This window comes from Schistocerca gregaria, chromosome 4 (genome assembly GCF_023897955.1).
Source record: "Schistocerca gregaria isolate iqSchGreg1 chromosome 4, iqSchGreg1.2, whole genome shotgun sequence".
Classification (NCBI taxonomy): Eukaryota; Metazoa; Arthropoda; class Insecta; order Orthoptera; family Acrididae; genus Schistocerca; species Schistocerca gregaria.
This window is the reverse complement of record NC_064923.1, coordinates 292418711-292433109: the sequence shown is the minus strand read 5'-3', so window position 1 is coordinate 292433109 and position 14399 is coordinate 292418711. Positions and strand designations below refer to the sequence as shown.

Below are 14399 nucleotides of genomic sequence, written 5' to 3'. Positions count from 1 at the left end.
AAACAAGGTTCAGTGTCTGTTGTATTCTGTACAACATTTCACTGAGTCATCCCTCCTTTAAAATGTAATACACAATAGATCACTTGAACAAAATACGTTACCCAGTAGTTAGAGGAATATATAGGGCACACTTAACTACAAGAAAGGCAGCAGAAATGATCCACAAAACTACCCATAAAGTATCACTGAAATCCATTTGCTGAAGAATCTTGGAACAACTGCTGAACTCAAATGTAATGAGTTATCCTAACTGGCATTGATTCCAGAAAAAATCTATCAAATGAAACCAAATTTGCCCTTTCTCACATGATATGGTAAAATGTAAATGCCGTGTGACTAGGGCCTCCCGTCGGGTAGACCGTTTGCTGGGTGCAAATCTTTCAATTTGACGCTACTTTGGCAAATGAAATGACGATGATTAGGACAACACAATACCCACTCCCTGAGCGGAGAAAATCTCTGACCCAGCTGAGAATCTAACCCAGGCCCTTAGGATTGACATTCTGTCACGTTGACCGCTCAGCTACTAGGAGCGAACACGATATGGCGAGAGCCATAGACTAAGGCAATTACGTGGATCAGTACTTTTTGGCTTCCAAAAAGCATTTGATTTAGTAGCACATCAGGGCCTATTAATGAAAGTAGAATCATATGGGGCATCAATCTAAATTTGTGATTGGATTTAGGTTTTCATGGAAAGAAGGATATTGCAGGTTCCTCAGATGGACATTGACAGAAGTAGAAATAACTTCATTCTGACTTCATTCAGGCACTGAAGTGGTGTATTGGGATCTTTGCTGTTCATGTTGTATTTTACAAACCTTGCAGACAGTACTGATAATAACCTATGACTTTCCACAAATGATGCAGTTATCTATAACAAAGTACTGTCTGAAGAAAGCTGCAAAAATATTCAGTTGGTTCTTGATAAGATTACAAAGTGGCACAAAGATTGGAAACTTACATTAACTGTTCAGAAATGTAAAACTGTGCACTTTACAAAAAAACATGTAGTAACTTACGGCAACAATATCAACTAGTCACAACTGGAGTCAGTCAACTTACACAAATTTCTGAGAGTAGCAAATTTGTAGGGAAATGAAATGGCACCATCACATACTCTCAGTCATAGGTGAAGCATATGGCGAATTTGATTCACTGGTAGAACACTATAGACATGCACTCAGTCTACAAAGGAGATTGCTTACCAAAAGTATCCTGACAGTGGGCCACAATATCCCTTCAGATTAAGTTGAGTCCCAGTACTATGTACAGCATCACAATGGACATAAAATGCTCTGAGGAGAGCAAACATTGCTAGATTACTTTCCAAAATGACTTTTCACTTAGCAGTGGTGTGTGTACTGATTTGAAACTTCCTACAGATTAAAACTGTGTGCCGGACTGGGACTCTAACGTGGGAGCTCTGCCTTTCACGGACAAGTACTCTACTCACTGAACCACCCAGGCACAACTAATGACCTGCCTCCATAGCTTTACTTCCACCACTACCTCATCTCCTACCTTCCAACCTTCAAAGAAGTGGCATGACTTAGCTACAGCCTGGGGGCTTCTTTCCAGAATTTGAATTTTCACTTTGCAGCAAAGTGTACACTGATTTAAAATATCCTGGCACATTAAAATTGCATGGCGCACTGAGTCTTGAACCTGGAATCTTTGGCTTTTGTAGCAAAGTTAGGTTTCACTTGGCCAATTTTTCTGGAAAGTATGTAGGAGTGGTAAAATCGAGTCACTGAAAACAATATTGATGGCCAATTTTTCTGGAAAGTATGTAGGAGTGGTAAAATCGAGTCACTGAAAACAATATTGATGCCAGATCAGAGAAGTAATTTAAAATGTGGTGACATTGTTAGGGTTCATTGATTACAAATCAAATTAAATTTACAAACACTATGAACCCAGTTATCGGCATGATGGTGCATCCCCTCTGGTTTGGATGCATGCACTGATTCGGTTGGGCAGGATATCATAAAACCAATGTATCCTCTCCTGAGACAAGATGGCTTACAACTGTTGTAACTGCTCCTTGATATCCTGAATGCTACCACTGGGACAGAGTTGATGCCTGAGTTGGTCCCACGCATGTTCTATCAGGTACATGCTCTAGGTATCTTGTTGGTCATGAGAGTACCTCATTATCACACAGAGAGTTGGCAGAGATTCGTGCCATGTGTGGACAAGCAAGGTACTGCTGAAAAATTGCGCCACAATAACATCACATGAGAGGTAACACATGAGGACACAGAATGCCTGTGACGTACCACTGAGCTGTCAGGAGTTCCCTCAATCACTAGCAGCCATGATCTGATGTCATACCCAATGGTACCTAACACCATGATGCCAGGAGTAACACTGCTCTGCCTCTCCAAAAAACTGGAAGGTAGGGACCTCTTCCCATGATGATGCCATAGTTGCTGATAGTCATCTGGTGTAGTGCCGAACTGTGACTGCGAATGCAGCCATTTGTGTTGTGATGTTAATGGCATGGGATGGAAATTCCCTAAGCCAGCTGCTGCTAGTCTCTAACTCATGGTGCAGCATTACACAGAATGTTGCAGGGAGTCTATTACTTGTTCTCGGATGTCAGGTATAGATGTAAAGGAGTTATAATGTGCTTAGTGCACACTAAGACAATCCTCCCTTGTAGAGGCCAGATGCAGTCAACTGCAAAATCGACGATGAGTACACTTGCTCTCACATGGACTTAAACATCAGCCCACTCTCATATTTAAATGCCCCACAAATCTGGATATAGAAAGATTAGACTCGCTGGCTAAATTGAAACCTACAATGAGGTCCCCTCAAAGATTTCCAGGTGTTGATAATGCTGTCTCAATCGAGATCAAAGCATCTCCATGTCCTTCGAAGTGATCACTCAACATCTGATGCTGTTTATTCCATTTACATACTCTAATGAGGTAAGGTAATAATACTAAACACGAACAACACTAATGTGCTCTGGTGGCCACTCTACCTGCCACAGAGAATTGCAACTCAAATCATTTACACACCCACCAATGTTGTGAACACATACAAAATTATACTGATAATTGACCATGTGTTCTGAATGTTTCAATTTTTTGTCAGGCAGTGCTGTAAAATTGAGAAGGCTACAAATGTAATGAACATAATTTGGGCCAACAATAAAAACATAAGGTGAGAGGAATATCAGATAAGTAAGTGGGTGCAGGCAAGTGTCCTGCAGGTTTCTGCTTGCAATCGGGGCCCTCAGTCCCATAGCTGTTCCACCCACAATCTGTTATATTTAAAATATTAAGATAGAACAGCACTCACTATCTCAGAGGACGCATAAAAACTTGTTCAACTGTTCTTTCAGCATCGGCTAGAATCAAGGGTAAAGAATTCTTAAGGTCTTAAGTTCATCATAGTGCTACCTCTACAATGTAATATAGGATGTGGCAGAAAGAAAACTAAGCCCATTTAAAAGCAATTAAAACAGAGTAAAAGAGGGATAACCAAGACAGCTGACAGCAGAGTCAGAGTCAAGGGTCCTCCATACACAGCATGCAGCGGAATATGCTGCAGCCACAACCCCAACCACCCTATCACTATGCAGAAAGACATTTACAACATTATACCTGAGAATAAAAGGCACTTTCTTGTAGAAAACGAAGAACCATTTCAGCTTCCATATGGCATTTGCCAATATTAGAGGCAAAGAATCTGGAAGGCTATTCTTAGCACAGAGAGCCACAAGGAAGGGGCATTTCACCAGGATGTGAGCTACTGTGTGATGTTTCACAACCATAACCGAGGTGGTTCATTACAGATGTGGGTTAATTTGGTATGACTGATGTGGAGGCAACATAGGGCAGTGTATTCCTTCTGGGAGTAATGAGAGGAGAACCATCCTACAACAGTTATCTCCGTGATACCACAGAGTCCATTAGACGGGGCAGCAGCCCACCACATGTTGTTCCATCTTTGAGTGAGGAGAGGTCTCATTTACACCTGCAAATCCACACATGCAATCATCAAAGTAAGTGTGAGGCAAGAAATCACTTCTCTAACCAAACTGTCAGCCATTTATTTCCCTGGCATAACCATACAACTTGGCAGCCAGAGAAAGACTACTGAGCCAGCAGTACAACTGAGGTCAGAGAGAGATAGTGAATAGCAGGATGGTAAGAGTAATGCCACTCATTGAGTCATTAAAAAATTAAAATGCAGCTTTTATGGAGGATTGTTCAATAAAATGAAGGGCTCTGTTAATGGCTATCAGCTATGTCCCCTACAGGTACTACATGTTCCCTGCAGCAAATGTTGTTTCTGACCATTAGGAGATGTAAAAGCATATCCCCTCCTATCCGTGGTATTAGAGCCATCAGTGCAAATGAAGGTATCACAGCACCCTCATATTCCTACAGACAGAGAGAAAAAAGATGCTGAAAGGTCATAGGACTGACTGAAACTTTATGTCCTTGAAACATATAGGTCCTAATTTGTGGGCTGGGTACTAACGAAGAGGGATGGGCAGGGTGGGTAGTGCTGAAAAACATGGGGAGCACATTCTAAGGGAGATGCACAGTCCTGGCAGAAGGCCTCGAGGGCAGGTGTCAGGAGGTCAATACCTGTTGATAACTTGGATGATTAGGAAATTCTCGGATGTTGAGTGTGTAAGTGAGCAAGAGGCGGTACAGTCAGATCCGAAGAGGTAAGATTCCCTCTTCAGGGAGAACACTGTCCACAGAATTAGTCCAGAAGACTCAAGTGAACAGTCTTACTCCACACCGATGGACTGGATGCAATAATTTCAAATCCAAAGCTGCCACTGAGCCATATGTGTGACAATCATAGTGAAGCCAGAATGAGACCAGGGGGCAGTAAACACGGAATAAAGTAGAGCGACATCCACCCAAAAGATGAGGGCAAGGAAGCAAACAGCGTTAACTTTCACATGTAACTAGTTTTTAGTTGACAAATATATGGGGCAGCCAAGTCAGATTTTTACCATAGAGGAGTCCCAAATATCAGGACTGTGCAATGATGCCCAAGTACTGGGTGCTCACGTAGACTTCCTGGTATGGATGTACCACTGTATGATGACAGAAAAGCATGACTTGCATTTTCATAGGAGAGAACTGGTAGCCTACAGGAAAGGGTCCAACAGAAAGTCCTACCGAATAAAACTTGGAGGTGGCATTCCGCTGAGGCTACAGATTGTGAGCTATACCAAAAGCAAAAGTCACTGACATACAGCACAAGGGTGACCACGGGTCTGATATAAGCTGCTTAAAAAATGATGAGGCAGGCCTGTCAAGGATGTTGCTTGAGAGGTGCTAGGCCCCGAATAATCCTGAATAGCTGTTGAAATATCTTTGGTCCACCACGGGCATCAGACAGCAATAGAGGGGACCTGTAGAAATGGGAACAGTAGCACAGTGGTGAAAGTGATTGCATCCGAGACGTCTCCTGCAACCTCGTCAACATAGTCTTACAGAGAGGGGATGACTGTGACAGCAGAGGAATAGAATCTCCAGCTGGCTTTTCAAAGAGACCAATGTGTTAATTGGTCCATTAGGCAGTGACATGGAAGCGACAGTATCACAAGAAAGCACTGACTGTCACAAACATTGTTGTGTAACAACCATTGTAGCGAAACAATGAGACTGGCAGATGAGATCATAAGGTCGATGGCTGGAAAGATGCCATTGGCAGCACGGAAGTGGTTAGGAGTACCATCTCTGAGGCGATGGATCAAGAACAGACAGAAGCTGGTAAATCAGAAAGCCTCTACCAGATGACACGGTACTTCGCCATGGGGACGGTGTGCATTGAAAACCCCAAGTAAGGGAGAAGGAGGGCAATTGTTGTTGATTAATGTCGTCATTTCAAGGTATGAAACTGCCCCACCTGGGGGAGTGTTAAGAGTACAAATGGTGATCACTAAGATTTTCCGAACTCACACTGCTATTGCTTCCAGTGTGGTACAAAGGATAACCACTCCTTCATTACATCTGTATGCACCATTGTATAGACCCCACCAGACTCACTCTGTCTTTTGGAACCAATACGAATCCGACAGAATAAGTGATAAGCCCAAAGAGTTGGAGAACAGTTCTCGGTGAAATGCGACACAACAGGTCACGGAACAGGAAAAAATTACTTCTTGTTGTTGTTTTCTGGCAGGTGACAGTAATATCAACTGCAGTACTGATTATCATGTTAAGGGTGTCCCAGTTAAGAGTGAAGGGGCAAGCTAGCAGGTCATGCCCCAGGTCACCATATGTCACCAGCGAGGTTGGAACAACATCAATGTACGTCAGTTCTGAGTCCAATGGCATGGGAGGATCTGGCGATTCCAGAGTCACCAGATTGTCTTTTTCCCGAGATCTCTTATTTTTCTCTTTGAATTCTTTTGATGGTCAAGAATCTTGTGACGCCTTATCTGCTGTGAGTGCAGACGTAAAAGGAGTGGGCAGCCCTTGAATCCACAGTCAGTGGCTCCTGCAGTAACTGCCTGGTGTCGAGTCACCAGTCAGTAGGTTTTGAGGGAAAGGATTCCCAAAAGGGAGGTTCATCACCAATAGAGGTCAGAGGAGGACACTGCTATTCCAGCTGGATGTGAAGACTAGCTCTCCATGATGGTGCTGCACGGACCACAAGAGGGGAAGTCCTATTGCCCTATGGTCTACTTTATTTGTGCAACTACCAGAGGTGGACATCGAGGGAGTAAATATGCCAGGTACGACCAACAACCTCACACAGTACTAGCAAAAGTTGATACAGAGACAGAATGCAAACAATTCTATTTTTTCTAAGTCTTGAAATAAAGAGGTGATCAGAGTCCTTCAGTTCCTGTGTAATGTGTTTTGTAATTAGGGTAGTTCACTTTGGTGACTGTGATTGCTTCCACAATTGATGCGAACAGGTGGTAGTGCACATGATTAATATTTGTGAAATGGCCAGTCACAGTCTTCACAAATCAGGTCGTATTTACACTCGGAAGACTTATGCGACAAAGCACTGACATTAAAAGCATCCCGTCAGGAGAGGGAAATATAGCTTCATATTGCAGCAGTAAACCATGATTTTGAGATTCTCTAGAAGCAAATCCCCCTCACAAGTGAGAATGAACACTCGAGTACAAACCTCGTTTTCTGGCAAGCTCAACATACACAACATTCAAAATGGATTCTTCGTTTCTTAAAGTGTTCGCATAGTTCCTCATCTATATGCAGCATTAGGTCCCAATGAAAAATTAAACCCCGAGTCAACCTCCATTGTATGGTGGGTTTTGTGGTAATAGTTACATCACACAGTTGGTCACAAGAGTGTAACATCTGGCACAGGGTAGGATTTGCCATATTAATTACGATGGAAACACTTCATAATTTTCTAAGGGAAGAGAGTTCACGAAGCTCCTTTTTCAATATGCTCCACAGACAGCATTGGCTTAGCAGATAGAAAGGACTCTCCATCCATAAAGGTACAAACCAGAAACTAAAGGGAGTGAGTGTTTTCAAGTGATATGAATTTGTGTTCTTTGGTTGATGTGACTTAGGAGACACAGTTCCTAGAGACATAACAGTCTGTGCTTAATTGCTGTCTGCCGAAAGAGACTGCCAGACCATCACGGCTACTAGCTGATATCATGGGTGTTTTTATTATGCCAGATATCCACCACGATGCTGCGTACCGAGAGGACTCTTCCCACAGGTGCCACCAAGCTTGATGGCCAATGGCTGTAGTCTTGGTTCCCCAGACAGACAGGCAGTCACCCACTTCTCAGTAGGCACAGAAAGGTGGTGGCTCAGGCAGCATAGTGCAATCTCTGCATCGTCAGGGGCTATCATTGGATGGTTATCTGACAGCAGACCCAAACTGACTGGCTACTGTGCTGGATAAAGGACAACCTTCTTCTCTAGGTCTGCACTTCTGCAAAAAGTTTTGAGAAGGTGGACGTCAAACCCAGGTGTGGAGACCAAACGTCAGTTAATCAAAATTTGGTGCAAAGTAAAGGCCCAAAAGTGGGAGAAGGCATTATCTGCATTGTATGTGTGAGCTAAGTTGTTGGCAGGGAATCTGTCTTACAGTGTACGTCTGAGAAAGAATGTAGTGTCTCTCTCTCTCTCTTTCTTTCTCTCTCTCCCCCCTCCACCCACCCCCTTTTCACATGTGTGTGTGTGTGTGTGTGTGTGTGTGTGTGTGTGTGTGTCGAGGGGGGGGGGGGGGCACTATCTTTTCTCTTAACATCAACTGATTGTTTTTGTTTGTTGATTCTTCTGCTTTCAACATTGTTTTCCTAACCCAAGAACAATAAGGTACCCTGAACTTCCACACATTCTCTGTTCCTGTGTTTGGCAGTACACAGGTTGCAGAACACTCGGTAATATTTGGTCAACACTAGTATTCGTGACAAATGTGAGTCAGTGATTTGGAACCAACACTAATACCTGCATATTAAACATTTTTAATGCTAGCAACAGGAAGTTAGAATCACTAACCTCATAGGGATACAAGACCGTGGCTTTTTTGACATGCTCAGTGTATGGACTACGGACACCAGTTATTGCATTCAACAATTTGCTACTCTGAGTTGACATATGTTGTTTCCAACTACCAGTGTAATAAAGTCAACAAGAGACAGATATGAACATTTATTTTCTTCAACAGTAGTAGAAGAACTAGTTACTAGTCAATAACAACAGAATAATTAATTGCTAAATCACAGAATTACATAGTGTCCATCCTGCAGCAAGAAATAAGTGCGATTCAGCACTCCAAGCTGCAGGAGCGCAGACTCCTTGGCATTCAGTGGTGATCAGCTGATCTCACATGGCAAGTGAGTATCAACATAGTTGATACCAAGTGTGGCCAGGTGCTCAGAGACTTGCTTGAGATTCTATGTGTTTCTAAGAAGAAAAGGATACTGTTCATGTATGCAAAACAATTCACAATAAACCTCATAGCATAGAGTCTATAAATAGCTGCCACATCTGCGCTGTATTCTTCAAGCCATATGTCATAAATAAACTTTCAAATGGGCCAAAAGGTGTTATAATGGCCTTTTAGGAATGTCTTGTTCAGCAACAGGAATCTGGGTGTATGTCTTGGGACAATCAAGCACACTGAACACTAGCTTTCTACTTAAGGCAGGGCTGTAGTCTTTCAAATGCAGTACATGGTAACTGTCAGGGATGGTCCTTGCATTTAAGGCGCGGTTATCACCACAGGGTCACAGGGAACTGTTCTTTTTGGGTACGAGGAGGGGGATGATGACCACATGCCACTGGACAGGTGAATGATGCCTTTGACCAGCATGATATCAAATTCCGTTTTCATAATAGTGTATTTGTCTGGGGCTAGCCATCTAAGCCTACATGGCATGGAGGGGGGGGGGGGGGGGGGGGGGGAGGCTGCCATGGTGTTGATATAATGGATAATATCATGGCATACCTGTTGCGGGACCCTGGGAGACCTAGTGAATGATGGAAACCATTGATTAGTTTTGTGTACTCTCCTTTGGTGACCTGGATGACCTATGCATCACATACAGTCATGTGGCTTTGAAACCCAGCCACAGACAGTCCAGTAACAGTGTCTAGCAAGCAGGTACTGGCGACATCTGGAAGCAGGCAGTAGTGTAGTAGGGGATTTGCCCTGATTATCAGCTATGCAATGTATGCGATGACAAAATTACATTCTAAGGCACATCGCAATCCAAAATCTAGCTTCACATGTTGCATGCCGTACATCTGGAAGGCAGAGTTATTACCACCAGCAGTCTAAAGTTTGTGACAGGGCAACACTTGTGCAGTTTGTCTCTTGGCAAAATACTCAAGTTTGATCCCATGTCTACCAAAAATTTGCACCCCAACTTGCGGTTGGTCATAAACAGGCAGACAGAAGAACTATCAGATGCACTGACTTCTGCCTGGTGCTTAAGGTTGATATATTCACATCACAGATTACACTTATGTGCTTGGACACCAGATTGCTAATGGTACCAGCATACATTAGCTGGTTGTGAGTCAGCACGACGAGTGTTGGATGCAGAACAACTCCGCAATCTCTATTGATATCTGCCTTTAAAGTGGTGGTTGGTGAGAAGTTCACTCTATTGTTAGGTTAAGGCATCAACTTTGTTCAACAGGCCATCATCTGATGCTGTTCCAATAACTTTCTTTGTCAACTTGTTGTAGTTGGATTTCACATTCGTGGAAGTACTGCTACATGTTACCATTGGAACGGGACAGGCGGTACGTACAATGGCGTCATCTGGAGGCCATCCAATCTTTGATGCCATTATGGCCTTGATTTGTGCTGACAGCCTGCTGCTCCATAGCATGTGTAGTAGTGTGTCTGGGATGGTGTGCATGTCGACCTTGTTTCGTAAGTGGCAGAGATTTTGTAAAGACATTTTGACACCTATAACCTTGGTAAGCACTTGTTGTACCCTCTCTTCCTGCGAGGTGGACACTCAATGTACAAGTTCAGTTTCAGGTATGTCTCCATCTCCGGTGGTGCTGTTGTAATATCCTCTATCCTCATTGCTTACCTGTGACAGAGCTGACTAACTGCTAGAGCAACTATAGTAGAATCTGTCATTATTCTGGGGGACAGAAAATTTGCGTCCTGTCATGCGAACCAGAGTGCAGGGTTGTTTGGCCAAAACGGCAGATATCATACTGCCAGTCTTGAAGTAATGTCTGCATTGTTATTTGGCATGTTTCTGTTGTGTGACACAATACCTTGTTTCATAACCCATATTCCTGCCCATGAGCACATCTGTGACACTAGTACAGCTTATTTTGACATGCTCGGCATGTGGGCTACAGATGGCAGTAGTTACTGCATTCAACAATTCACTGCTCTGAGTTAATACACATTGCTTCCAACCACTCTGCGTAACAAACTCAAATAGGAGAGAGAATATCAACATCTATTTCCTTCAATGGTAGTGGAAGAATTAGTTAGTAATCAATAACAACAGAATAATTAATTACTAAATCACAGAATCCACAGAGTGTTAGCACCACGGCATGAAATAAGCGTGAGGCAGTGCTCCAAGCACCTTGACATTCAATGGCAATCAGCTGATCAAACATGCCAAGCACGGGTAGTCACCGCATACTATTTGACATTGCTCGTCTAAGACTAGTCTGAGAATGCAAAATACGACTATGGAGAAATATTAAGGTTAGTAAATTAAAACTTTTCAGATATGAACAGCTGGAACACTTTTGTTATGATCTCACAAAAAATAATGGGGTATATTTTATTTCTGCCAGGTTCAGAAATGGTTGGCTATATTAAAAATCTGTTAATTACAAAAACATTGAATCTGCTCAAGTGTGCAGTACAGCTGCCAATAACAATGAATTTTAGCTGTTCTTACAACAAAACTAAAGAATATTTCACAATTGAAAAAGTTAAAGGAGTGATATTAACATTGTGGAAACTGTACAGAATGAAATAAGAGTGTAATTTATATTTACCTGATACCTATCAAGAATTCGAACTTCGTCATCGCGAGGTATTTTCTTGAAAGTGGTGTTTCTTTCATAACTCCATTCTGGCTCTTTGGTCCTTAAAAAGTGGTCTAAGTTGAATAATGGCATATTTTTATCTCTCTTCAGTTTACGCACATGCAACTTTCTGTAATAGCGGTATATGTGGGATGGTACATCATGTTTCTTTTGTACTATATTGTGCAAACGTTTCAGCAGTACCAGCTCATCATAAGGGCTCATGTATCTTAACCTGAAAAATGGTTACAGTTATATATTTATACATATTTTGACCATTATCAATGATGTTAAGAAATGAACATGATATATATTTATCAACACGTTCAAATCATTATGTGATCACAAGGAAAAAAGAGGAGAAGAAAAAAAGAAAACATCATAATTATACCTGTAAAATGACCAATATGGTTCTCAACAAAGAAACTGCTGCGTAAAGGCCACAGAGGGAGACTCACTTACAAAAGAGAAATATGTAAACTGATTGCATACTAAATTCACTCATCCGCCTTCCTTAAACCCAATGTTATTTTCCCCTGCTAACAGTGTGAATTTCTCCACTTTTATGCCACCATCATTATGGCACAATTTAAAATTGCCAGCATCTCCACACATTTTAAACAAAAATTTTCTTCTAACAATGCTAGAGTAAAAGATATGGCTAACAGAAATGATCTGATACAATGCTAACAAGACATTGTAATTAATGCTAACAGTTTTAGCTATTCAGATAAATGTCTAGCATGATGAGAAATGAATAATTTCCATGTAAGATACCATCCTACACCTCTTTCTTACCATACACCAATAACATTACAACATCCTTGATGAACTACATAGTGTTTTTCAAAATCCACCTAGCCTCAGTTAATGACAATTTTTTTTTCTTGTTCTTTCTTTTTTATTGCTGCTTTCCTGTTCCACATAATTTATTTTATCCTCCTCTGTTTGGCTCGTATTCCTACTCATCTCTGACATGCTTACTGTCTTCTACTTAACTCAAATTCTGTGGTTTTTAAATTTCACCTCATACCATTGATGATCAATTTCTCTCTATACAGGGAGCTCCATTGATACTGACTGGGCCAAATATCTCACAAAATAAGCATCAAACGAAAAAACTACAAAGAATGAAACACGTCTAGCTTGAAGGGGGAAACCAGATGGTGCTATGGTTGACCCGCTAATTGGCGCTGCCATAGGTCAAACGGATATCAACTGCATTTTTTTAAAATAGGAACCCCCATTTTTATTACACATTCGTGTAGTACATAAAGAAATATGAATGTTTTAATTGGACCACTTTTTTCACTTTGTGACAGATGGCGCTGTAATAGTCACAAACGTATTAGTACGTGGTATCACGTACCATTCCGCCAGTGTGGACGGTATTTGCTTCGTGATACATTACCTATGCTAAAAGGGACCATTTACCAATTGTGGAAAAGGTCGATATCATGTTGATGTATGGCTATTGTGATCAAAATGCCCAACAGGCGTGTGCTATGTATGGTATCCTGGACGACATCATCCAAGTGTCCGGATGGTTAGCCGGATAGTTATGTTATTTAAGAAAACAGGAAGTGTTCAACGAAATGGAAACCTCAACCACAACCTACAACAAATGATGATGCCCAAGTACGTGTTTTAGCTGCTGTTGCAGCTAATGGACACATCAGTAGCAGACAAATTGTGCATGAATCATGAATTTCAAATATGTCGGTGTTGAGAATGCTACATCAACATCGTTCGCACCCGTACCATATTTCTATGCACCAGGAATTGCATGGCGATGACTTTGAATGCCGTGTACAGTTGTGCCACTGGGCACAAGAGAAATTACGGGACGATGACAGGTTTTTAGTGACGAAGTGTCATTCACCAACTGTGGTAGCCTAAACCGGCATAGTATGCACTATTGGACAACGGTAAATCCACGATGGCTATGACAAGTGGAACATCAGCAACCTTGGTGGGTTAATGTATGGTGTGGCATTATGGGAGGAAGGATAATTGGCCCCCATTTCATCAATGGCAAGCTAACTGGTGCATACTGATTTCCTACGTAATTTTCTACTGATGTTACTACAAGATGTTTCACTGTATGACAGAATGGCGATGTACTTCCAACATAATGGATGTCCGGCACATAGCTCGTGTGCGGTTGAATCGGTATTGAATAGCATATTTCATGACAAGTGGATTGGTCGTTGAAGCGCCATACCATGGCCTGCACGTTCACCGGATCTGATGTGCCTGGATTTCTTTCTGTGGGGAAGTTGAAGGATGTTTGCTATCGTGATCCATCAACAACACCTGACAACATGCGTCAGCCCATTGTCAATGCATATGCGATCATTATGGAAGCGAACTAGTCGCTGTTGAGAGGAATGTCGTTACACATATTGCCAAATGCATTTAGGTTGACAGACATCATTTTGAGCATTAATGTGGTGTTTACAGGTAATCACGCTGTAACAGCATGTGTTCTCAGAAATGATAAATTCACAGAGGTACATGTATCACATTGGAACAACCGAAATAAAATGTTCAAACATACCTACATTCTGTATTTTAATTTAAAAAACCTACCTGTTACCAACTGTTCGTCTAAAATTGAGAGCCATGTTTGTGACTATTACAGCGCCATCTATCACCAAGCGAAAAAAGTGGTCCAACTAAAACATTCATATTTCTTTACGTACTACACAAATATGTAATAAAAAATGGGAGTTCCTATTTTAAAAAATGCAATTGATATCCGTTTGACCTATGGCAGCGCCATCTGGTTTCCCCCTTCAAGCTAAACAAGTTTCGTTCTATGTAATTTTTTCGTTTGACGCTCATTTCGTGAGATATTTGGCCTGGTCACGATCAATGGACCAC

At 41.9% G+C, this 14399-nt stretch overlaps 1 protein-coding gene across 6 annotated transcripts in view; it reads right to left on the bottom strand.

The window, feature by feature from the left end:
• LOC126267418 (cysteine-rich protein 2-binding protein-like) overlaps positions 1-14399 on the bottom strand; it is a 173990-nt gene that overhangs the window by 37451 nt on the left and 122140 nt on the right. For all 6 annotated transcript variants that reach the window (XM_049972652.1, XM_049972654.1, XM_049972655.1 and 3 more), the window contains one exon: positions 11484-11748. In XM_049972652.1, coding sequence (XP_049828609.1) covers positions 11484-11748 — 265 coding nt within the window. The remainder of the gene's footprint in view (positions 1-11483; positions 11749-14399) is intronic.